At 35.5% G+C, this 25,026-nt stretch overlaps 1 protein-coding gene and 1 long non-coding RNA gene across 2 annotated transcripts in view; one reads left to right on the top strand and one right to left on the bottom strand.

The window, feature by feature from the left end:
• The window catches only part of scarf2 (scavenger receptor class F, member 2), a 75,950-nt gene that overhangs the window by 19,931 nt on the left and 30,993 nt on the right, over window positions 1-25,026 (bottom strand). Inside the window, exons 8-9 of the mRNA XM_087253159.1 lie at window positions 15,100-15,214; window positions 11,612-11,736 (exon numbers count right to left, since the gene is read on the bottom strand). Of these exons, the coding sequence (XP_087109285.1) occupies window positions 11,612-11,736; window positions 15,100-15,214 (240 nt within the window). The remainder of the gene's footprint in view (window positions 1-11,611; window positions 11,737-15,099; window positions 15,215-25,026) is intronic.
• The window catches only part of LOC141385763 (uncharacterized), a 163,528-nt gene that overhangs the window by 121,019 nt on the left and 17,483 nt on the right, over window positions 1-25,026 (top strand). The window contains exons 5-6 of the long non-coding RNA XR_015490848.1: window positions 15,124-15,361; window positions 22,455-22,654. This is a non-coding gene — a long non-coding RNA (uncharacterized LOC141385763). The remainder of the gene's footprint in view (window positions 1-15,123; window positions 15,362-22,454; window positions 22,655-25,026) is intronic.

Raw genomic sequence — 25,026 nt, 5'->3', positions numbered from 1 at the left:
AAAGTACATCTCAGGTGTCCCCAGAAAGTGTCTAGGAAGTTTCTTCACTAAAATACTCTACAGATAATTTATTAGAGCTTGTCAGGTTTGAAGATAAACTTGTGTGTGAGACATATTGTTTTGTATCCCATTAAATGCAAATTAACTGCTGCTTACCAGAAGAGGGTGGAGCCTTTACATGCTATCCCCTTGTTAAGTCGTGACCATATATACTGTAAAAGATATGGACCACCAAACCACCAACGATCAAATGCAGGACTATATGGTGTCATGTAATCAGAGATGGCAGAAGTACACACATACTTTACTCAAGTAGAAGTACAGACACTCGTGTTTAAAATGACTCTGATGACACTTTTGTACTCAAGTGAATGTAAAGAAGTACGGCCTGAAATAAGTACTGAAGTAAAAAGTATTCATTGCTATACCTGTTTATAGTTTCACGATCTTTACACTGCACATCATGAATACATCAATAGAAAATATCTTACATTTCTAATTTTGTTGCTAATTTTCAGCAGCAAAGTAGCCATATTCGAGTAGTAGTACACTCTAATACATAATTCTTCTGTTTATATACTGTATTTATAACTACAATTTTTAAGTTGAACACTTCATTTTTCTTTTGGTAAAATAAAAAACTGAATGTATTTGACAACAAATAATTGTTTGGATTATGCAAAAGCCAATTCATTTTCTTTAAACAGCAACACTCTTGCAGCTCATATGATTTCACTGTTTGTTTTTTGTTTTGTTTGTTTTCAGAGCATGTTGTATAGTTTATTAACAGATTAAGTCATTCATGCTTTTAATACTTTTTGCATCATCTTTTTTCACATGATAAATTCCTGGTCCTTTGCATTATGTTTTTATTCATAAATCACGCACTATAAATACTTCATGTTTTAAAATATTTATCTATCAATTTATCTTACGAATTAAAATGAAGACAACAGTGTAAACATACATGTTGAAACTAATACAGAATAAATTATGTTCCAGGAAATATGAACTCGTTGGAAAAAAGGGAAAAAAACCTCACTGCATAACGTGTTCATAGATATTAGAGCTGCACAATTAATCGTTAAAAGATCGCAATCTCGATTCGACCCTTTAAACGATCTTAATCCAGCATTTCTACGATTCTGCCAATCATATTTTTAAGTTCAGGAGAGAAGAAAATCGGCTGCAGCACGAGTCTTTTCATTGTTTCACACACGTTGATCAGTGACATTGACACCTCCAAATGATGTTGAATGAGTCACATACTGTATTTATAAATGTCATTTTGTCTTAATATAATGATGTTTACGCGATCGGGAAATCACACGTGACGTGAGCTGCTGACCGTGAGTTGTTATCACAGAGATGGTGCGCGTGCGCGTCTATCATTAAGTCTATCACGCGTCTACTTTAGTGAACAGAACCTGCATATGTTGCGAGTAACAGGTAATACAGTTGCAAATAATATTCTGTTTGTGGCACAGAGTGATCATTTGGGAGCCGCGCGCAAAGTATGAACAAGCACTTAGCAGTCAGAATGAAACCGAAAGTGTGCACTTCATTTAAATGATCGTATCGCATTTTAGAGTTATGATTACGACAAGCATTTGATATGTTTTTTTCTTTCATAGCGAACACACAGTTGTGCATGAAAATAAATGTTTACAATGTTAGTATAAGTACTCCAGCCTATATGTTGTTGAATATAATCTAATAATCACAACTGTCTGATTTTACCAGTGAATAAAATTGTCTAATGTTGTCAATGACAGCATTGTATATTGCATTCTCAAACATAATAATTCAACATCAGAATTATTATAAGTGGAATAGAATTATTTATAGAAACCAGTATAATATTATTACTGAGGTTGTGCCATATGCTTGTTTTTACCATACCTTTATTTTACATCTACAGAATCGTGAGAAAATCGTGATCTTTATTTTAAGCAAAAAAAATCGCGATTCTCATTTTAGCCAGAATCGTGCAGCTCTAATAGGTATTTAATTTAATTAGGTTCAGCTGGTTTGTCTATAAGCTGACATACGATCTACTCATGAATCACGGCTTTAAAACGCTCCAGTGTCTCTCTATCTGTGTTTATACTCAGTAAACAGCGGTGAGTTGGGTGAAGTGATGACCTTCGCAGCCAATCACAATCAATTCTGTTGAGTAGGTGAACATACTGGCATATCAACGCTGTTTAAGATCGTGCTCAACAGCGCTCAAATATTAGCTGGGAAATGGACGTTCTAAATTTCAGTATCATGACAATAGTAGACAGCGCCCTCTAGTGGTTTTGTCATCTGAAACAAGCAACGAAACTTTCTCAGAGCAACATATTTTACATTTTGTGTAGATTCACATATTTCCAATGAGCCTTGGCTAAGATTAAAGGGTGGAAATGTTTAATTAAATCCACTTTCTAGGAGAGGCAAATCTGAATGGTGCATTTTTCATTAAGTTACTGTGTTGTCCTTCCCATTTCTGCATTGGTGAATGCTCCAGAGACCTGATAATAGCACTTAAACATGGATAAAGTCCAGTGTTCATGTCCACTTTAATGCTCTTTGATTTGCTACACGCATTCTCACTGAATTTTCTCATGAAGTCTGCGGATGAAAGGGTAGTTTGTGTTTGAGGGCTCATATCTGTTCAGCTGAAGTACCATCTTTTCCTTGCGTTTTACTACTCTTCTGTTCTTTGTTGTCTGTCCAGGGTTTCACAGCTTGAGGGTGTGTGTTGAAACAATCTGCAGGGCCAAACTCAACCCCTCTGCAACAGTGACACTATTGTTTTACAGAGGATTTCTCTTTAGTCTGGGGTGATGCTGGTGACTCTTTAACTTATGTAATGTGGTAAATTAAATGGAAGCACGTGTTTCTCTGAGGACCGCATGGCTCTGGGCTTTCTCTCTGGGCTCTTTGTCGCTGTATAACTAAATATTGCTCACCCGTGACCTCTTGTTAGCTATACACTGCGTTATTGTGGTTTTAAATAACACTGTGCCATAATGGATATTTAAGAAAAAATGAGAATTGAGCTTTAGTTTTCTTAATTGTGAAGTAGATTTTGGCTCCAATTGGCTTTTTTAGGATGATTAAATCTTATACAGATATGTCTACTGAGAATGTGTGAGTGATTTAAAGAAAAATCCCACATCCCCGCAGTAAACCGCAGTAAAGCAGAACATGGTCTTACACAAGAAATACTTGGCCAGCAGGGGGCAGTTATGTAACATAGTGAGTATACTGAACTGATATACTGTAGTAGCCAGAGCATGTGAGCTAAGCGGTGTGAAAAGCGGCATTATTTAGGCAGCTGCATGTGTTATCTTGTACTACAGTTTAACTGACTGCTAGCCTATTCTAAACTAGGAACTCTGAACATAATTCGAATTACATTGCATGTCATCAGGGCTCTATAACAACAGACATGGGGAGCGTGTGTAGCCTATGCGCCATTTTAAAATGCATATAGCATATACAAACAACAAACCAATTTTCATTTGGTTCCATTTGGAAAATTAAATATATTAATAATAGTTCTTATAAAAGACATATTCATTTTATAAACTATAAAACATCTATGCAAATTAGGCTAATGCAATACTATGCTTAAAAAAACCCGAAATTACTATGTACTATAGGCTAAAAATCAATATGTTGCCGTTTTGTTTCTTCACGTGCAGCACGCACATTGGACTGCGAATGACCGAGACAGAAAGTCTAAGTTAAAATGAAATGCTCAAGTCATAATCTTTAAATAATGCCTATACTTTTAAATGTCTGGATGCCTTTATATTAATAAAACAAACAGAAACATCAAACATGCTTTAAGTACAGTTTTTTGACAAATTAAAGCCTAATTCAATAGATTTTTTTACAGTTTTGTTCAATTTGATGGCTGAATGGAGCAAAGTTTTCATAATTATTCTTCATTTAATCATTTTGGGCTCTATTTTGACGGTCCATGCGCAGAGCGCAAAACGCAGGGCACAAACACTTTCAGGGCGTGTCAGGACGCGTTTCTGCTAATTTAAGGACGGAAAATCTGCCTTGCGCCGTGGGTTGAGTTTATTTTCTTAATGAGTTATAGGTGTGTTTTGAGAATAAACCAATTAGAGTCTCATCTCCCATTCCCTTTAAGAGCCAGCTGCATCACGCCATAAGCGCATTCCCTATTTACAGGACGCAAAGTAAGTCTAAGTGGAAAGTGTTTGCATTTCACAAGCAAACAGTTAACAGTTAACAGTTTTTTAACAGAAAACTGTTAAACAGAACATCTACTGCGTGAGAATGAGAGGTAATGGATCACTTTCACATTTCCTCTTGGATAGGGAAACCTTTACGCACAGACATCAATTAGTCTATAAATAATTCATTTTGTTTAAGTGCAAATATTTGTTTCAAAACTATTTCTAAATTCAGTTCTAATTTCCAGCAAACGAATAAATGAACAATAATAACAAAATGTGCTCAAAAACCTGAGTTATATCCTAAAACACATGCTGTGCCCCATATGGTCTAAAACCTGACAGGTGGGTAAATCTAAGCTTGTTTTTAATAAAACAAATATAAATATGGATATAATAAATAATACTGCTAATAATAATAACATTATACAAAAGCAAATTGATATGAATGAACTGAAAAAGCCTCCCGAGATGAAGAAGACATAAAAGCAGTGATTTTTCATATTTATGTAGGCTAGAAAATAATATGTTTTGTAATATTTTAATCCTTTATATTCTATATCTATTCTTATTATATCCTATATATATCCTTAATATTTATTTTTTTTCATATGTAAAGATATTTGCCTATTGCTCTCTTGTGCGTATTAAGCAGTGTGTAAGCGAGGCGCAACTCTGCGCCGGAGTTTAGACCGGGTTTGTTTTGGTCTAATGAAAAATCTATTATAGTTTCTCAAAATAGCAACGCACTAGTGCTCCGCCTCAGAACGCCTTCCTTTTAGACCAGAACGCCTATGGGGGCACAAATGAGCGCTAATGCATTTGCTATTTAAACAGCGTAGCGCAACGCCTCAAAACGACTCTTGCGCCAAGCTGAAACTACCAAAAGACTACTGCGCCAGGCCTTGCGCCACACTGCGCCGGGTGTATGATAGGGCCCTTAGCCTTTGTTATAAGGAAAAACTAATATATCTTTTTGGATTTTCTGATCATAAGTAATGTATTTTTGGATAGAAAAGAGATGTCTTTTATGTAATTAGTTGTCTTTTTGTTGTTGCATCAGAATTATTTAGATTAGTGAAATGAATTGATATGAACGAGATTGCATTGGGGCAGATTTGAATATGATTAAGTATAAAAGATAGTTAAGAAAAGAGTGCCGAGTAAAATCCGTTCGTTCATTCATTTTCCTTTAGCTTTTAGTCTCTTTATTCAGCAGGGGTTGCCCCAGTGGAATTAACCATTGTTGAGTTAAAGTCTAAATGTACGAATTTAAAGCACAGAAGTTATAGGGAAATCTTTTCTTTCTGCATTTTGACTTTGATAAGGAAAAGAGAAGCTTCTGCATTTTGCTAAAATTAACTTGTTGTTTTTATCAGGAGAAAGAAAATAACAGAAGTTCAGAATGAGATCATGGTGAAAAAATGATGACATATTTTTTATTTTTCTGCCTTTTTTAAGTAAATTATTTAAATCCGGAAAGCATGAACCATCAATGTGAACTCCAGGGGAATCTGATTATTGAAAAAAATAAATATTCAAAATATTTTTGCCAATTTCTGATCATGATTCATAGCCAGCAGCTAGCTCTCTGCAACTCTCACATGGTCGTCCACTAAAGTTAAGCAGTCATCCAGGTGGATGAGGAGATCCCCCCCAATGTGTAAAGCGCTTTAGTGTCCAGACAAGCGCTATATAAATTTAAGGAATAATAATAATAATTATTATTATTATTATTTATTATTATTATTATAAGAGCATTTCTGTACTGGTACTTTTGTTGGTTTAGGGATGTTAAAAAATGACAATAGTGATCTTGTAAAATGGTAGCAAGCTGTCTAATGTCAAGCATGGTTTTCAAAATCATCAGATCGACAATGTTCTCACAATGTCTGTCTATCTGGGGTGGCGTTCAGTTGCTGCTGTGTTCATACTGCACGATGGATCAGTGACGGAAGCATACACACTGCCTGACTATAAACCATCAGCGACAACTCTGTCTGAACTGGAAATCACATGCAAGAAGTGACAAGGCCATCTATGATAATTTATTAATTTCAAATATTTCAGAAATAGTCTGTGCACTGATTTGCAGCGAAAGTTAAAGAAAAAAAAAAGATTATGCAAATGGCTTTTTGTTTCTGTTATTATAAAGCTTATTTATTCTGATGTTGTGGTCTATAACTTCTCACTGACCTGCTCTCTCGTTGGCTGTAGGTCATGATGACTGATGTGTTTTTTAGTCAGGACTCATCCACACAGTATGATTTCAATTGCAGACAAGTCCAGATATTAGGCATGCCAAATATTTTACTGGCATCTGCGATTCTTTCTGATTGCATCCAAACTGATTGTAACATGACCATGAACAAGCTGCAATTTGCCTCTGATTTAACCCAGGATTTAATGCCTCTGATTTTCACCAGGTCACACCGGTGTGACCGACATTTTTTTTTCTTATCAGTGCAAAAGACACTAACAATACTCTGTTGATTTTGGTCACACAAATAAGTGTTATACAATATTCAATTTTGTAAGGTGTCTACTTTGTGTACACTCACAATAACAGCAGAAGTGTGCTTTTGCAAAATAGGGACAATAAAGTGTGTGTTTTTTTGTCCCTTCGCAAACTGTTTTTAGAAACAAACTCTGCGAAAAAAAAAAACACACAGACATGAGACAAATTTCTATAAAAAGCACGAAGTTTCTACTTTTAAATGCAGGGAGTCATGCTGAAAACAAAAACTGTTTGATAAAATAATCAGTATGAAGCCAACACTGTCTTTTTTTTCTCAGTCTGATCGAATAATTTTTAAGAAAACTTGTCCCGAGTGAAAATCAGGGCTAAGACTGTGCGGTGTGAACTTGCCATTAGTGATTCATTAACTGAAATGATTCATTATGGCAGCCTATTCATAAATCACTGAATTGATTCACTTGATTCATTCAAAAGCAGATTCATTCCAGAACAAAACACCAGAGTGTTGCTCTGCAATGCACAAATACTTAGCTACAGCTCATTTAGGATTTTTGTTTTGGAAACCAGGAAACAAACCAAAACAAAATAACGAACTAATTACAGACAATGTAATGAATGCATCATACTCAATATTAACTGCTTGTTTGTTGAACTTTTGTATAAGAGATGAAGCCAATTATGATATAGGGATAGTTAGAAGGACATGATGGACAGGACAGTGGGTAAATTTGGCCATGATCCCGGGGTTAAACCCCTACTTTTTTTTCGAAGGACATCCTGAGATTTTTGACGACCACAGAGAGTCATGACCTTGGTTTTATATCTCATCCGAAAGATGCCGTTCACTGAGCAGTATAGAGGCACCATCAATATACTGGGGCGTTAAGACCCACAGACCACAGGTTGAGCGCTCCCTGCTGGCCTCACTAACACTACTTCTGGCAGCAACCTAGATTTCCCATGTGGTCTTTCAACCAGGTACAAGCTGTGCACAGGTCAGCTCAGCTTCAGTGGGTGACCATGTGAGAGAGTGAGAGCTGTTGTTAAACAACATTTATGATATTATCATAGACGATACATATTGATATTATCACCCAAATAAATATTGAACTCAAATGATTCGTTTAAAAGCAGATTCATTCCAGAATAAAGCACCAAAGTGTCGCTGTAAGATGCACGAATATTCTGCTACAGCTTTAATTAGGATATTTTGTTGTGGAAACAATACACACATACAAAAAAACGAACAAATAACATGTATCTCACTCAATATTAACTTCTTGTTTATTGAACGTTTGTATTTTGCTTAGTGTGCTCATTTTTGCAATTGATTATAAACTTTCGATTCGGCTGCCTATGGGAGAAATGACTAGGAGAAATAAACGGCAGAAAATGCTCAAACATCTTGCTCTACAAACAAGTTTGTTCATGACTATGCATAAAAGTACCTAAATAATATTTTAAATAATATATTTTTCTAACTAAAACTTCTTCCACCGTGCTTTCTCAAGACACCATATAGTTTGTCTTCAAGCTTTATTCATTCATTCATTTTCTTGTCGGCTTAGTCCCTTTATTAATCTGGGGTCGCCACAGCGGAATGAACCACCAACTTATCCAGCAAGTTGTTTTTTTACGCAGCGGATGCCCTTCCAGCCGCAACCCATCTCTGGGAAACATCCACACGTTCACACACACACTTATACACTACGGACAATTTAGCCTACCCAATTCACCTGTACCACATGTCTTTGGACTGTGGGGGAAACCGGAGTACCCAGAGGAAACCCATGCGAACACAGGGAGAACATGCAAACTCCACACAGAAACGCCAACTAAGACGAGGATCGAACCAGCGACCTTCTTGCTGTGAGGCGAACGTGCTACCTAGTACTATTATTTATTATATACTATTTAGCTCTAGTTATTTATTTAATTAGTAAGGTCAATAAAATTATCACAATTGTAAATGCATCACAAAAGCAGCTTCAGATAAACTATATCACAAATTATAAATAACTTCATGTTTTTTTTTTTTGCTGCGTGTCATAGGCGAACTCGATAATTCCAGCATGTTAAAACTACAATATTATCATAAACAATAAATATTGCACCCTTAGTAGTTGTTTGACCTCTTGCCCTCTTGCATGCTAAAGAAAAACAGCTGCAAAAAGCCCACTTTTTTCTATATTTAAAAAGACCCTTTCACTTCATGTTGTGTTTGGCAGTGCTAACATAAAGGGTAAGTTTACTCCAAAATTAAAATTTGCTCACAATTAACTCTCAGTTATTTTAAACCTTCAGGTTTTTTTTCTTCTGTTGAACATTAAAATAACATATTTTGAAGAATGCTTAAAACCTGTAACCATTGACTTCCATAGTAGGGAAAAGCAAACACTATGGAAGTCGATGGTTACACATTTCCAGCTTTTTTCAAAATATCTTCATTTATGTTCAACAGAAGAAAGAAACACGAGCAGGTTTGGAAGGGGAATTAAACGATGACAGAATTTTCATTTTTGAGTGAACTGTCCCTTTTAAGCGTGCCTTGCCTTTTACAATTGTATCCCTCGATCCAAGTGCGAAACCAATATCCCAAACAAACTGCCTTGGAAAATAGTGTAATGTGCTTGCATGGCCACTTTAATTTTCTCTCTATAACCGACTCCTGGCAGCCGCAGTCAATACAGTTCCCCAACCACAAGATCTCCACACAGGGGTTCCATCCTGGCAAAAACAGAGGAGTCTTTGATTGGGGAACATTCAGCTCCCAGCCGTCTGTTTTAATAAGAAATAGGGAAATGAGGGGAGAAATGCGAGGGGAAAAGTAAACGAATGTCTGTTTGGGGACAGACTAATAAGGACTCAAAGCTTCACAGGGAGCCAAGGGAAATAAGACGAGGACCCAGAACATTCCATTGAGATGAAACTCTCAAGACTCTGTTTGGGTCGACGCAAAGCGCTTTTCAATCCCACTGAAGCTCTTTCTTGCATAAACTACGATATTTCTCCTTACGAACAGGTTCACTCTCACAACTGCTGTTGGTCAGGTGTACAAAGAGCCCCGTCCCAAACTCACGCCATTGGCTGAGCCAGAACTTAATATGTCAGAACGTTTGAAGAAACGCAGCAATAATGTGAAAGCACCATAGAGGTGAGTAGAGTTAGCAACATCTATCTATCTATCTGTCTATCTATCTATCTATCTATCTATCTATCTATCTATCTATCTATCTATCTATCTATCTATCTATCTATCTATCTATCTATCTATCTATCTATCTATCTATCTATCATCAACAGAATAGACAGTTCAAAGTTGAATGGACAGAAAAGTATGCATTTTTTTTTTTTGCATGTTTATGCATTACTTTCTAAAGTATATTTCCCCAACACTGGCTAAAGCAGAGATGCTCAAAGTAGGTCCCACGGGCCAAAGTTGGCCCATTGTAACATTTGATTTGGCCCACCATCCCATCTGAGAGGAGAGTGAGAATAATGGAGAGGGTTGGGGCACATGACCTACACAAATAAGGTTACGTCAAATTAGAAAATGACAATCTCTGTGTTAGTTTTACTGCTGAGCTACAAAAAAAAAAAAAAAAAAAGCAAACAGAAATTAAGTGTTTCAATTAAATGTAGTAAATGAATCAGATTTTTTAAAATGTAAATACTATCACTCGATTTTGTTTTAAATGAGATTTAGTTTTTACTGTAATACATTCATTATACAATGTAAAAAACATTATTAGTTAATATAAAACAATGTTTTCTAGTCATTTTTAAACATTGTTAAATAAATGAGGAAATTAGCCATGGTAAATTAACCCCACCTATGTTTGTCTTCGGCCCACTAGCCTTAATCTAGTTTTGTTTTTGGCCCTTCATAAAAAAAAAAGTTTGGGCACCCCTGGGTTAAAGGGGTAGTTCACCTAAAAAATTTGTCATTTTGTCAAATTTTGTCAATTAAAAAAAAAAAAACGTTTATCATAATTTACTCACCCTTGTTTTAACCTCTTAAGGCCCAAGGTGTTTTTTTTTTTCATTTTACAACAGCTATTTGGGCTTATTGAAACCTAATCAGAATAAAAATCTAAGTCTTTTATCATCTTTTGATAAGACTTACTTTTAGAGAAAAATTATGTGGACTTATGGTCCAAATTTACATAAAACACTTTTTCCTGACTGTTTTTAATGCATATCTAACATACACAGTTTTTTTTTTTACATTTGATTATCAGAGAGTACCCCCCCCACACCATTTTGGACAATTAAAAATAGTGTTTGGGACATTTCATATGCTGCAAAACAGTTGCAGAATGACACTGTATGTCTGTAAAAAATATATAAAACATTCAAAGTATTTTAAATAGCCACTCAAGAGCTAAAATGTGCTGTCCATGTATGTGGCCTCTAAGCCCTAGGAGGATATACCTTAATGAGTTTCTTTCTTCTGTTGAACCCAAAAGAAGCTATTTTAAAGAAAGCTGGAAACCTGTAACCACTGACATTTGTTTTTTTTCTACTATGGATTCCAATAGTTTTCATCTCTCTTCAAGAAATAAAAATTTAATTTGCATTCAACAGAAGAAAGAAACTCATACAGATTTGAAGTCCACAGTAAACAGTGAGTAAAGTTTCATCTTTTGGCTGAGCTATCCCTTTAAGCCTTCTGTTTGAACGGCCTCTTCCAGTTGTTTCTGCACAACAAATTGGTATATTTACATAAAAACTGAAATTTTAAGATGGCCAACATCAAAATGAAAACTGTCTGTTTAGGTTAAACATGATAATACTTGCTGATTTTGTTGAAGCATAAAAGACTAAACATTCTCCACATCTTAATAAGTGCGCCGTCCAGCTGTTGCTTGCTTCTGTTTACTCCCTGACCTAAACCATATGCAGTTTTAGATGATGGAAAATGAAGACATACCGACGACTTTGGGTAGTTTCTGTCTCCTCAGTGGGATTCTGGGAAGTTTGGTGCTGATTCGACTGAATCCACCACAGAGGATTATTTTGGCCTTCTTGCTGTTGGTGGAGTTTTCCTGGTCTGGGCTGAAAGAGGAAGGGTGACGTTAGACTAACATTACAGATGGATCCTATGCTGAATGTGTGTGTGATGGCTCTCTAATGCAGTTTACACCATCAAACGATAAAGACATATGGCAAGAAAGGAGAAATGGAGAGATTGCTCTGCCTCTCGGTGCAAACTGAGGAAATCTAGGCTCAGCTGGTCTTACGATCTGCAGTTTTCCAGCCATTTAGAAAAGGTGGAAAGTTTAAGAAAACAGCCGACTGTGATTTCTAGAACACGAGAGTCTTGAGTTTTCCCAACTGACTGCGGAGAACAGAGGAGGCTTTCACTTTGGCAAACTGTGAACAATTCTGATGACAGGCTTTGTTAAAAGATGATTTTCGCCAGCGGCATCTGAACCGAGGGAGTTTGAGCATGACACAATGGCCACGTTCACGACATCATGCCTTAGTCCGGTTTTAAATTTAAATATGGTTACATTCACACATGGTTTGTACAATGTGAAAAAGAACTGTTATTATACTGGACTATTTAGTATTATAAAACTTGTTTCAGTTATAGACCTTTTTCTTGTAACGCAAAATTACCCATTATGCTTTGCGTGTATGCGCAAGGAGAATGCGAAGAACTTCCGGTCGCCAGCTGATGCGTGTTAACAGTCACATTTGGACAGCTTTGAAACGATAGTTTTAATCTATTTTACCTGCTTTTATCCTCTTTGAACTAATACTGTTGTCCATCAGCACCATCTCCTGGACTGATCACTTAAAGAAATGCGATCTAATAGGATGGAAAGCAGCTGCTGTGAGGCATTTTCCCCTCGTTGTCAGACGGCATCTTCTGCAGTTTAAATGAAGCCTTGTCATCGCTAAAGTCAACATTTTCTCTTTATTTCAAATATATAACCAGCCCAAACAAATGTAATTCACCAAAATGTTTGACAGACACACACGTAGCCTGTACTGTGCCACTGACACACTGATTTAATAACTGTGACAAAGTGAAAATATAGGCTAGTGTCATTTCGAAATGACAGAAAAAACACATACCGTGGTGAATACAACACACGAAATAAACACAAACGGCTCGCGATTAGAATGAACAGCAAATCAGCCAGCAGAGTATCAATAACAGACTTTTATTGGTCATTTTTGTAAGTTGCACGACTTTCATACCTGTTAAGTTTCATGCCAGCACTTTGTTTTGCGCTCCCCCCCCCCCCCCTCTCTCTCTCTCTCTCTCTGTGTGTGTGTGTGTGTGTGTGTATGTGTGCACACACTGTATTTCTGACGGCAAACACGTGAACTAGGAGAACGTTTTTCTAGTATTTCTGACGCGTTTGAACCACATGTGACAGATTATAACGGCTTTAACAGACACATTTCTAAGTTGTGTGTCACAAAAACACTCTGTTATCCATTAAAAACGTCATTGAAACCCATTTTCGGAGCGCAAATTACCAGTTGTACACGCTGTAAACGGAAGTTTTTAGCATTCTACCGGAAAACGCTGGTCGCTATGGCGCCCTCCATGCAGCAGCCATGAAAAAGGTCTATAGTCACAGGTATGTTATTAATGCCAAAAGGGGTTTGAATTTAGTCCACATGTTTACTTTTGATTAAAAAAAATGCTTATTAGACTTGTTTTATTATTGATCTATATGTAGGTTTTTAGCTGCCTAATATATTGAGTTATCAGTATTGTATTTTGCCATATTGGTGCATCCCTATTTTATTTTATTTAAAAAACATTAAGAAACAAATCTTTATATAGTAATATGAATAAAAATAATAATTCAGGCCTGCAGCAAAGCAAAAAATAAAATTGCTAAATATGAAAATAGAAAAATACATGTTTGTTCTAGAAGTGTAGAGAAGGGTTTTATAGAAAGTCAAATTTATACATTCAAATTCCTCATCCTCAAATTCCTTACTGTTGATCATTAGTTGGCAGCATTATCTCTTTAGATAGGCCTGTGCAAAAAAAAGTCTGACTTTTATATGGAATTCTATTGGGTATAACAGATTATAGTGTGTGTGCATAAATACTAGTTTATGTTAAGACTAGAATATGTTAGGTCAATTCAAAGATGTGAATAGACATTCTGCGGTGCAATTCAGGCAAATGAGACGGCGCGAATGACGCAGTTTGTGCAAATGAAGCAGTTCGAGTTGAAGGTTTTGCGCGTTTAGTAATGCGATGGCACTCGGATCTTTGAGTTAGAAAATCTGAACCTCATCAGACATTTGCGTCACATGAACCAATCAGGAGCTTGCTCTTGTAGGGGCGTTATTATGTCGTAGGGCCTGTTGTTGGTGTCCCGAGGGGAAATCCTCTTGCCGACACAGGACACTAGCTCTTCGAAATGAGCTGGGCTCAGTCTGAAGCACCACTGAAAGCTTCCATCATCCAAGTATAGTTTCTGGAGGGTTAGAGTTGATAAACTCCCAGAGCATGGTGCACCTCTGAAAGGATCTAGTGGACTCAGACACGACGCCGAACAAATACTTACTGTTTTTCAACCTTCCTAAAGCACATAAACAGCTATTCTCTGAATAAAATCCATGTTAGCCATTTAGCAACGAAGCTAGAGTCACAGAACAGACAGAAGTCCTGCCCATAACGTGAATTGACATTTATTGTGAAGTGAATTGAATAAAGCAAGTAAACTCAAAAAATGTCACGCATCTATTTACGTGCGAATAACGCGTTTTTATTCACACGTGCCGCATCTTATGGTGTGAACACAGTATAAGAGCTGAGCTGCTAATTTTAGTTTTATTACACATATATCAAAGTAAGTGTGCAAAGGTCTCTCTTACACACACACACACACACACACACACACACACACACTACTCAATACAAAAGCCATAAACTACATTTTTTTAATAGTAAAAACAGCAGATTTTTACCTCTTCCCAACAGAAAAACCACCAACAATCAAGAAGGCATGATAATATGGTGTCATGGCTTTACAGTCAAAAAATATCATCACAATGAAAGTCAATGGGGCAAAAAAAGCCCCAAACATAATGAAGAGGAAGTTAATTTTTTTTTGCCCAGAGTGTATTGTTGGGTTTTTGAAAACATGCAAGGCATTTTCCCAAAATATGTGTCAGATTAAGCTTTGACACCGAAAATTCAGTTTGCTGAAATGCAGAGAACGTTGTTGCAAAATTAGGCCCCAAAATCATCCCAAAGTGGATAAAACAATCCTAAAAGCACACACAGTCAGTAAACCTTCTACCTTAGCTCTTAAGCAAGTAATCGCTTTTTTACAATGTGCTTGCCTTTGCATAGTAATCAGTAACTGGTGATCTTTAACGTTTATGTGAGACGGTTGGGTCTGAGTTGATGCAGTAGTGTAGGTTTTGACTCACTTGCGGTTGTGTTTGTTGCTACAGAGGAAGCAGCAGCACAGCAGAGACAGAAGAACCACCAGCAGGAATGTGACCAGCGTTCCTGCAGCTATTACTCCCATCCGCTGATTAGGATCTGAGAGACACAGACGGGAGAGTGTCAAATTTGCACAAACACACACTGTACGTCTGGATTCATTTGTTTCGTCTAACGCAGTTGGCCATTTCAAGACAGATGGAGGCTGTTCAGTGAAAACAGCAGGAGACTTGCAAAACAACTGAGGTGTGTAGAAAAAAAAAAAAACCTTGCTCAAAGTTTGAAATGGAAACGAAAATACAGCAGTTTCACATTTGATCCTAGAATGGGGATTCATTTAGTGGAATGATCTGAAAATAAATACTGACAGGATAAGGTCTACGACTGCTTAGCAATATAGATAAATTGACATGAGTTATTGGACGTGAAATTGGTTGAAGGGCAATTATACAATTTAGTGGTAAGACAAATGAAGACTGCACAGCATAAAACGTAATGACCTTTACAAACATGTACCAAAATGACACAAATGACCAATCAGAATCAGGTCATCTACACTGTAAAAAACTATATGACCAATTAATCATGACAACATACGTTTTTAGTTCATTGTAACTTATTAAACTAAGATAGTTGTGTTTTAACTTAAGTTTATAAGTTATGCAAGTTAAGTCAGTTAATAATAAAATAAGTTTAATGGACTCATTTGATTCAGCTTAAAAATGTAAGGCAACCAGGATTTTTTACAGTGTAGACAGGAATAAAGTCATTAAAGTATTTAAAATTCTATTTTCCCCCAAAATGTTTTTATTGCATATGTTAGATATTAAGCATGCAGTACAAATAATTTTTAACTTTTAACAAATAGCTTTAACACATACAGTGCATCCGCAAAGTATCCTCAAAATTCTACACACAATACCTCATAATGACAATGTGAAAAAAGATTTCTTGAAATTGTTGCAAATTTAAAAAAAAATAAAAAAATAAATAAAAAAATCACATGTATTCACAGCCTTTGTCGTGAAGCTCTAAATTGAGCTCAATTTTAGCGGATTGAACATAAAACAACTAAGTTGTCCTTCAAGAATTCGTCACCTTGGAATTATAAGGTTCTACCTGCGTTCTGAATGATTTTGAGATATTTAGCTTCAAAGTTTTTTGCATTCCATAGCAGACAGTATGTGTGTAACATTTGTTTTTTAAATAAAAAACCTAAAATGTAAACAACTTATTATATATATATAAAAAACATCCCATAATGTAGATAAGTTGTGATTTAATAAAAATATGTGAATAGCTCAATTTTTACAAAAATGTCAGATAGAACATTATAATGCTAAGGTGACAAATTGTGTGTCAGCCAAGCGGCAACCTCCCGCTTTCCTTCATGAACAACTACAGAAGTAACTGAAACTACATTTCATCAAAATACAAACGGACTCCATACAAAAGCCAATTTCTGTTGACCCTACTTTTAAAATGGCCAACTTTACAGCAGAAAAAAAGGTGTTCACAGCATGGTACAACGAACGATTTTGGTTCATATAGCTAATATTGCCCATTATGACAACTGTGAGGGGGTGACTTTTTTTATAACTCATTTATTTTGTTTATATTAAGTCTGCATAATTAAGGGCGTGGCCACTTGAGTGACAGCTAGATCTCGCAGGTCGCCGTCTCATCACCTCAGCTGATTCCGGCAGATAAGCCGCTGATCTTGGCATATTCATTGTATTTTTGTTTTCTTTAATGTTTCTTAACATAGTCACTTAACTTTTGTAATTATTTCCTGCAATTATCAGATGATATGGCTTGCGGTGTGCACTTTATTGTGCTCACAAACCATTCATGTGGCCTCTTTTTTTCCCATGTGAGTGAAATTATATACTTATACCATCTCTATTAATGTATTTGTTTCATTTAAGATCTTTTATCATTTATAATTGTCTTTAGACCTGTAATTCAATCTAGAATCTGACAGATTGATTAGCTGTAGGCTCTAGAACAGTCTGAAACGTTGTCATACAGTGTTATTTTTGGAATTCATAAATAGCCTTGCATATATTAACACAGACTATATTTTAAGCAATTCACGTTTTCCTCCTGTTAAAAAAACATCATAAGACCAATGTTTGATGGCTCAAGGTGTTACAACAGTATTTTAAAAGTCTAAACACTGATATAGTGTACAACCAAGCATGTGTGGTCAGAACACAAACGAGTCACAGGTAATGAAGTATTAAGCTTTTCTCCCAAAGGAAAGCCTGTCTATGCAAGTGCTAGCAGGCGTCTGTAGCTCCGCTCATGCTCCGCCTCTTTGCCCTTGTTTTGAGCAATTTCCCCGGATTGGAGCGATGACTCGTGAACAAAATGGCAATAGTTGGCCATGCCTATCAATAGCTTTTGGGTTTTTCAGAAACCTATGGATGACGCCCATATCTTTTACAGTCTATGGTTTCAGCTCATTTTAAAAGTAGTTTGAACAAACAGCAAACATCATTTTTTTTTTTAAAGTAAATGAATTTAAATGTCTGCAATCAAAAACAAATTACAAGTTGTTGAGTTGTTGGGTATTTTTCTGGCGGCCAATCTCAATGAACTTGGACAGCTAACCAATCACAGCATATTTGCTTTTTCAAAAGGCAGGCCTTCAATACACATGGAACTAATCAAGCTGGGGATGCCAGGCTGGAGAGAGGTATTGTAATAATTTATGTGAAAAATAATGTTGTTGTTTTTTTATTATTATTATTATTATTATTATTATTATTATTATTATTATTATTATTATTTTTATTTAAATCACCAAGCATCCATGTTCTAACACACCCCTAAACAAAATCAGAAATTAATATTCATGCTGCATCATTGCAAATAATGACTTCACTTTAAACAGCTTTTAAATCATCTCGAATCATCTTGTAACCAATTTCCAATATTTTTAAACTCCATGCTAAGAATGATCATGTATTGCATCTCTGCATATTCTCATTAAAAAGTGTTTACATGTTTATTGTTTACAGTTTTGTCTGATAAAAGTACACCGTGTATAAACGTGCTGAAATGCCACTGGTTCAGGAGTTTAAGGGCTAACAGTTGTGTCCTGTGAGATGCAGGAAGTCTGCCAGTGGCTTCTTTGCATCTGTTGCCAACAAGCATAATCACTGGAGCAGAATGTGTGGCCATTTGGCTCTTCCGTTCATAAAAAAGAAAGGACAATGCTGGGACGCTAAACTTGGCACCGCTGAGAATGAATAATTTCAGCTGTTCGATTACACTGCATTTGATCATACTAAATGATCAGTTCAATATGCATGTGTGATAAATTCCAGCAACATCAATAAAGCCAAGAACTTTAACCCAAATCCACAAAACCAGCAGAGTGATAATCAGACACTTAAGTGTGGCGTTTGCACCGCAAATTCGCCTTTTTAAAATCTTGTTTCTAGTCCAAATAGCTAAAATTTCTTAAATAAAGAAGTTTTTTCCAAACAAGCAAGTGTTGTCTTGTTATGTAATTGTTACTTGTTAATTGTTAAATAATGTTAAAATTAAGCTAGTTGTTCCTTAAAACAAGCAAACTAATCTGCCAAACGGCTGAGAAAATGATTCTTATTTCAAAGTAAAAACGAGATTATCACATTAGCATAATATTTAGCTTGTTTTACGGAATAACAAATTTTTGCTTGTTTAGAAAATGCTTCTTCATTTAAGAATTATTAGATACTTGGATTAGAAACAAGTGTAGAAAAGACTGAATAAGAAAACTTTTTTCTTATTTTTGCAGTTTGTAATTTTGTTACAGCAGACTTTCGTTTGTTCGTTCGTTCATTCATTTATTCATTCATTCATTCATTCATCATTTATTCATTCATTCATTCATTTTCTTTTTGGCTTAGTCCCTTTATTAATCAGGGGTTGCCACAGCGGAATGATTCCACCTGCAACCCATCACTGGGAAACACCCATACACTCTCGTTCACAAGTACACTGTGGACAATTTAGCTCATTCAATCCACCTATAGCCTATGTCTTTGGACTGTGGGGGAAACCAGGAGCCCCTAGAGGAAACCGATACCAACATGTGGAGAGCATGCAAAACTCCACACAGACATGGCAACTGACCCAGCCAAGGCTCACACTACCTACCTTCTTGCTGTGAGGCGACAGCGATACCCACTGCGCCCAGACTTTTAGATATTTTTTAACAGCAATTGAGGAATTTTTTTCAACAGTGCTGCTCCAGAAACATTCATTCATTTATTTTCTATTGGCTTAGAAAAATAAAACATGGCGATGTTGTTTTTTGCCCCAATATCGTTACAAATATTGTAATTTATAGCTTTTTTCGTCCTGGAAAATAATGATTGTTTGAACAACTTTTTTAAATTTATTGTTGTTGTTATTGAAAGATTCCACCCAATATTAATTGCTTAACTCTTCTTAAGTAAGAATGAATGTAAACATGTCTAAAAGAAAAGCATGTTGTACGAAAAGGTACAGTATGCAAGTTTGACACCCTGTGGTTAAACTAGGTATTGCACTCCTGGTTCAAAACCCCCGCAAGCACAGGTTGCCAGACTGAGGACATCAACAGGGATGTGCCTGACTATCGAGCTTAAAAGTTGATTTAAATCGTGTGGTAAATAAAAGCAACAGCACACAATAGAAGGAATATTCTCCATATTAAAAGGAGATTTCGTCCTACCCAACACCTAAAATTGATATTTCAGAAACTGCTTATATTTCTTGCAGCTGAACAACAGCACAAACTGACCATGATGACCTCATGTGCTTTATTCAGTGTTAAATGCTAATATTGGGAGTTTGAAAGCCATTTTACATCACATTTATTGCCATACTACTGAAAGCAGCAGCAGAAAATAAAATAAACTGTTTGAAATTGAGCTTTAGAACTGTGACTCAGTGCAAGCCATCACTTATCAGTGATTCAGCATGTACATTTAATAATGTTAAAGAGGTTTAATATTTATTAATTAGATTATAAACCTTACCATTTCTTTGGAGTGCAGTGAGTGCACATATTCTGTGCTTCTGAATGGCTGTATTTAAATTTCTATCGTATTTCGTCTAGTGCAAAAGGCCAAATTGCTTATCACTGCGTATATCGTCATGTAGCATGTTGTTAGGACACGGGGTTACAATGTAACCTGCCAGGGCTGGAGTGGGACTCCTCTTTAGCCCTGGAGTTTCAAGCCTTGGACCAGCCCATTTTAGTGAATGACTGACTATATTAAAATAACACCATTTCCAATTCAGTTTCTAATGACACTATCACGTCTTTCTCATGGACACAGCTGTTTTAGAACTTCAAATGTTTTTCATAATAATGAGAACATTAAAGGGTAGCTAAATCTCCAACACTATTCTTTAAAACATTACAATGGCCTTTCCTGCAATATCTAAATATATATTCTCAGTGAAATTCTTTATAGATATCCAGTCCTTTGTAATGGTGGTCGCACAAAAAAGAAAAAGAAAAAATGTACACCTATATAAGTAACCCAAACAGTATAATATGTGTTAACACTAAAAATGAAAAAAATATAAAAAAAATTCTCATGTAAGGCTCAAACTCAGGCCAGCGGCATCGTAACGCAACGTTCTGACCACTGTGCTGACACTGTAATGATGGTGCGTTTGGTAATATCTTCCTCCAACAACGTCAACCGCGGACACAAAAATAAAGAATAAAACAAGTTTAGCACTGTTATCTGCAAGATTCTTTTAACCACAATATTACTTTCTATTGATGGCTTAATTTTTTTCTCCCCTTTTTACATTTCTGATCAAGTTATGTCAGATTTATTAATGTAGTGAATCATCTGATTTTCATTGAGCAGGTGTAATATTCAATAATATTAATTATTCAAATTCTTATATTCACTTAATGACAATCCTACCAGCCCACTCTAGTGTGTTGGGTTCATGACTGGTGCTTGGTAACGTTACGGGGCTTGGCTCTTCACTGTTAGCAGCAAACTGCAAGAGAGGCTGCTGCTGCTGAAGAGCTAACTCATAAAACAAATAAACGTTCGGCACATAAACGGTGGTTTGCAGACGTCGTTGTTTAGCACTGCTCCTAACTAGCTTAACATTAACTTACCGGCCATTTCATCATCTTCATGTGATGTTGTACTTTCGCTGCTGCTGGTTTTAATGAAAATATACTTAGCTTTTTAAATTCTGACCTTTTCAGCACCACCTTTGCGCTTTTCATTATCAATTTTCCATCTCTCGCGTATCTCTTAAATGATTTTGCTGATGAGCAAGATGCTGCTGTTTGGGGTCGAATAATAATTACATCATCATTAATCTGCAGGCTGCATTTTGCTCATGGGGCTGTGAAAAAATAAATAAAGAGTGGAGCAGTGTCAAAATAATGAATAAAAAGAGTGAGGCCATGGTCAAATACATAAATAAAAAAAAGTGTGACTGCTGAGAGTGCAAGCAGCTAGGGATACCGGAATTCTCCCGGTCCTCCAGATTAGCCAATCCGGGCCTGTAACCTGCTCATCTAATGTTTACACTGATAATGTTGATGTTACTTGTTAATTAATAACCACCTCATGTGAAACTCTGAATCTGCCTCTCATTTCGGAGTCTGCTACTTTCCACCGGAGGTCGCATTTCGGTCACAGACGAAAGCTTTGAGAGTCTTCCTGACTGAATGAATCAAATGTAATGTTTTGCACCATAGCAAAAATATACTACTGAAACATAATTGGCTAAACTGGCAGTGGGCAGATTAAAAGAACCAAAACAAAGACAGACGCTCTGGCCTGTATCTGACTTCAGCATTGTTTTTCGGATAAAGAAGAATGTTCACTTAGCGTGTTTCCTAAATATCTGCAAAAATGTTATTGTATTTTTATGCTATAGAAGAGTCAAAGATTTACATACAGCACCTTTAAAGAGGGTGAAATATAATATTTTTGTTTCATTCATGTACAATATGCAAAATGTCACAAAAATTTTTGAATTTAAGTCGAATTAAAGTTAAACATGTTTTCAGCTAAATCTATTCCATTTATAATAATTCTTCAACTTTAATCATTTTATACACAAGAACTGATGACTATTTAATTTGTGCAGTAGGCTCACAAATGTCTCTCTCATGGTGTTTTGATTGGTATTGAGGACACACACACACACACACACACACACACGTATGTCCTAAACCACAGCTGCATTTGAGGAAGGCCTCACTAAAGGTCGGTCAGTATGACATCATTACTGCTTTCACTCAGGTCCCTGTGAAACCTCTGCTGACCCACACCTTTCCTCATTACTCTCTTTCTCCCTCTTCCTGTAGTATTTCTCTCAGCTGTGTGAAACAGCAGTGACTCTGAGCGGGCAGGAAAAGAGCCAAAAAACACAGCCGTAAAAATAAGACACCACTCTGGAAACACCATCAAGGCCGCCATGTTAAACTGCTGCTGTCTACGCCTGTGACCTACATAGTGAAGACTACACAGGCATGTTACCAGTAGCAACTGTGTTTCTTTTGACTGCGTAAGTTTCCAATAGATTTTTTTGTTTGTTTATGCGAAATGAATCAAATCCAGTGATACTGAAGTTTGCATTGCATAAAACTTATATACTTTATATATATATATATATATATATATATATATATATATATATATATATATATATATATATAACTTAAATTGTAAGTTTACACAGAAAATGGTTATAAACTTTCATGAAAAAAGAAAAGAAGACATTTTGAAGAAAGCTTATTTGAAGAAAGATATTTTGCAATATTATAACAATAGAAAGTTAAACAGGTTTGGAACAAGGGAAGTATGTGTAGATGATGACAATTTTCAGTTTTGAGTAAACTATCCCTTTAAGTGATTTTTTTATTATTATTTTCTACTGTTCTCTGAGGTCTACTTATGATTTGATAAAAATGTCCACATAGAACCTATTTAGGAGTCATTTAGAAAGCTATTTCTGTCCTGTTTAGAAAACTGGCAACCATTGGCTTCAAAAATGTCTTATTTCTGTTCAACAAAAGAAAGTCAAACAGGTTTGGAACAAGTGAAGTATGTGTAAATTATAAGAATTTTCAGTTTTGCTTGAACTATCCCTCTAGTGATAACTTAAAGGGGTCGTGAACTGCTTTTTTATTATTATTTTCTATTGTTCTGTGAGGTCTACTTATGATTTTATCAAAATTTGCACATAAAAAACTTGTAGCTAGTGGTTTCCACAGTAGGAAAAGCAGATACTATGGAAGTCAATGGTTACAGATTTCTTCAAAAATATCTTATTTTCTGTTCAACAAAAGAAAGTCAAACAGGTTTAAACTAGTAAAGTATGTGTAAATGATGAGAATTTACAGTTTTGGTTGAATATCCCTTTAATGATAACTTGAAGGGGTCATTTATTATTTTTTTATACTGTTCTCTGAGGCCTACTTATGATTTTAAGACAAATTTACACATAAAAACTATTTAGAAGTCATTTCGAAAGCTATATTTGTCATGTTTTGAAAACCTGTAGCCATTGGCTTTCACGGTAGGTAAAACAGATACTATGGAAGTCAATGGTTACAGATTTATTTTAAAATGTCTTATTTTCTGCTTAACAAAAGAAAGTCAGATTGGAACTAGTGAAGTATGTCAATTATGAGAAATTTTAGTTTTGGGTGAATATCCCTTTAATGATAACTTAAAGGGGTCGTGAACTGCCTTTTTTATTATTATTTTCTATTGTTCTGTGAGGTCTACTTATGATTTTATCAAAATTTGCACATAAAAAACTATTTAGAAGTCATTTAGAAAGCTATTTTGTCCTGTTTTGAAAACCTGTAGCCATTTGGTTTCCACAGTAGGAAAAGCAGATACTACGGAAGTCAATGGTTACAGAATTCTTCAAAAATATCTTATTTTCTGTTCAACAAAAGAAAGTCAAAAAGGTTTAGAACTAGTAAATTATGTCTAAATGATCAGAATTTTAAGTTATAGGTGAATATCCCTTTAATGATAACTTGAAGGGGTCATGAACTGCCTTTTTATTATTATTGTCTACTGTTTTTAAAGGTCTACTTATGATTTTATGACAAATTTACACAAAACTATTTAGAAGTCATTTAAAAAGCTATTGCTGTCCTGTTTTGAAAACCTGTAGCCATTGGCTTTACAGTAGGAAAAACAGATACTATGGAAGTCAATGGCTACAGATTTCTTTAAAAAAAAATTATTTTTTGTTTAACAAAAGAAAGTCAAACATGTCTGGAACAAGTTAATTATGCATAAATTATAAGAATTTTCAGATTTGGTTGAACTATTCCTCTTGTGATAACTAAAGGGGTTGTGAACTGACCTTGTTATTCTCATTTTCTACTGCTCTCTGAGATCTAGTAATGATTTTATCATGATTTGCACAAAAAAACTATTTAGAGATTGTTTAGAAAGCTATTTTGTCCTGTTTTGAAAACCTGTAGCCATTGGCTTCCATAGTAGGAAAAAACAGATACTATAAAAGTCAATGGCTACAGATTTCTTAAAAAAAAATAATAATAATAATTTTTTTTGTACAATAAAAGAAAGAAAGTCACACAGGTTTGGAACTCGTGAAATATGTGTAAATAATGAGAATCAGTTTTGGGTGAACTATCCCTTTAATGATAACTCAAAGGGGTCATGAGCTGCATTTTTATTATCATTTTCTACTGTTCTCTGAGGTTTACTTGTGATTTTATCAAAATTTGCACATAAAAAACTATTATAACTTAGGATGCTATTTTCTGCCGTTTCAACTCCCTGTACAGTGATTCTGATAAAGGCATGGTGGATAGAAAATTAAAGTAATCCCTCACTGGTAGGGTTGGCTAATAGTTGGTGGGCAGAGCTAAACAGATCTTCAGCAGAGAT

The sequence above is a fragment of the Danio rerio genome, chromosome 5 (assembly GCF_052040795.2).
Source record: "Danio rerio strain M-AB ecotype USA chromosome 5, GRCz13ab, whole genome shotgun sequence".
Lineage (NCBI taxonomy): Eukaryota > Metazoa > Chordata > Actinopteri > Cypriniformes > Danionidae > Danio > Danio rerio.
This window is presented reverse-complemented; position numbering and strand designations above follow the sequence as displayed.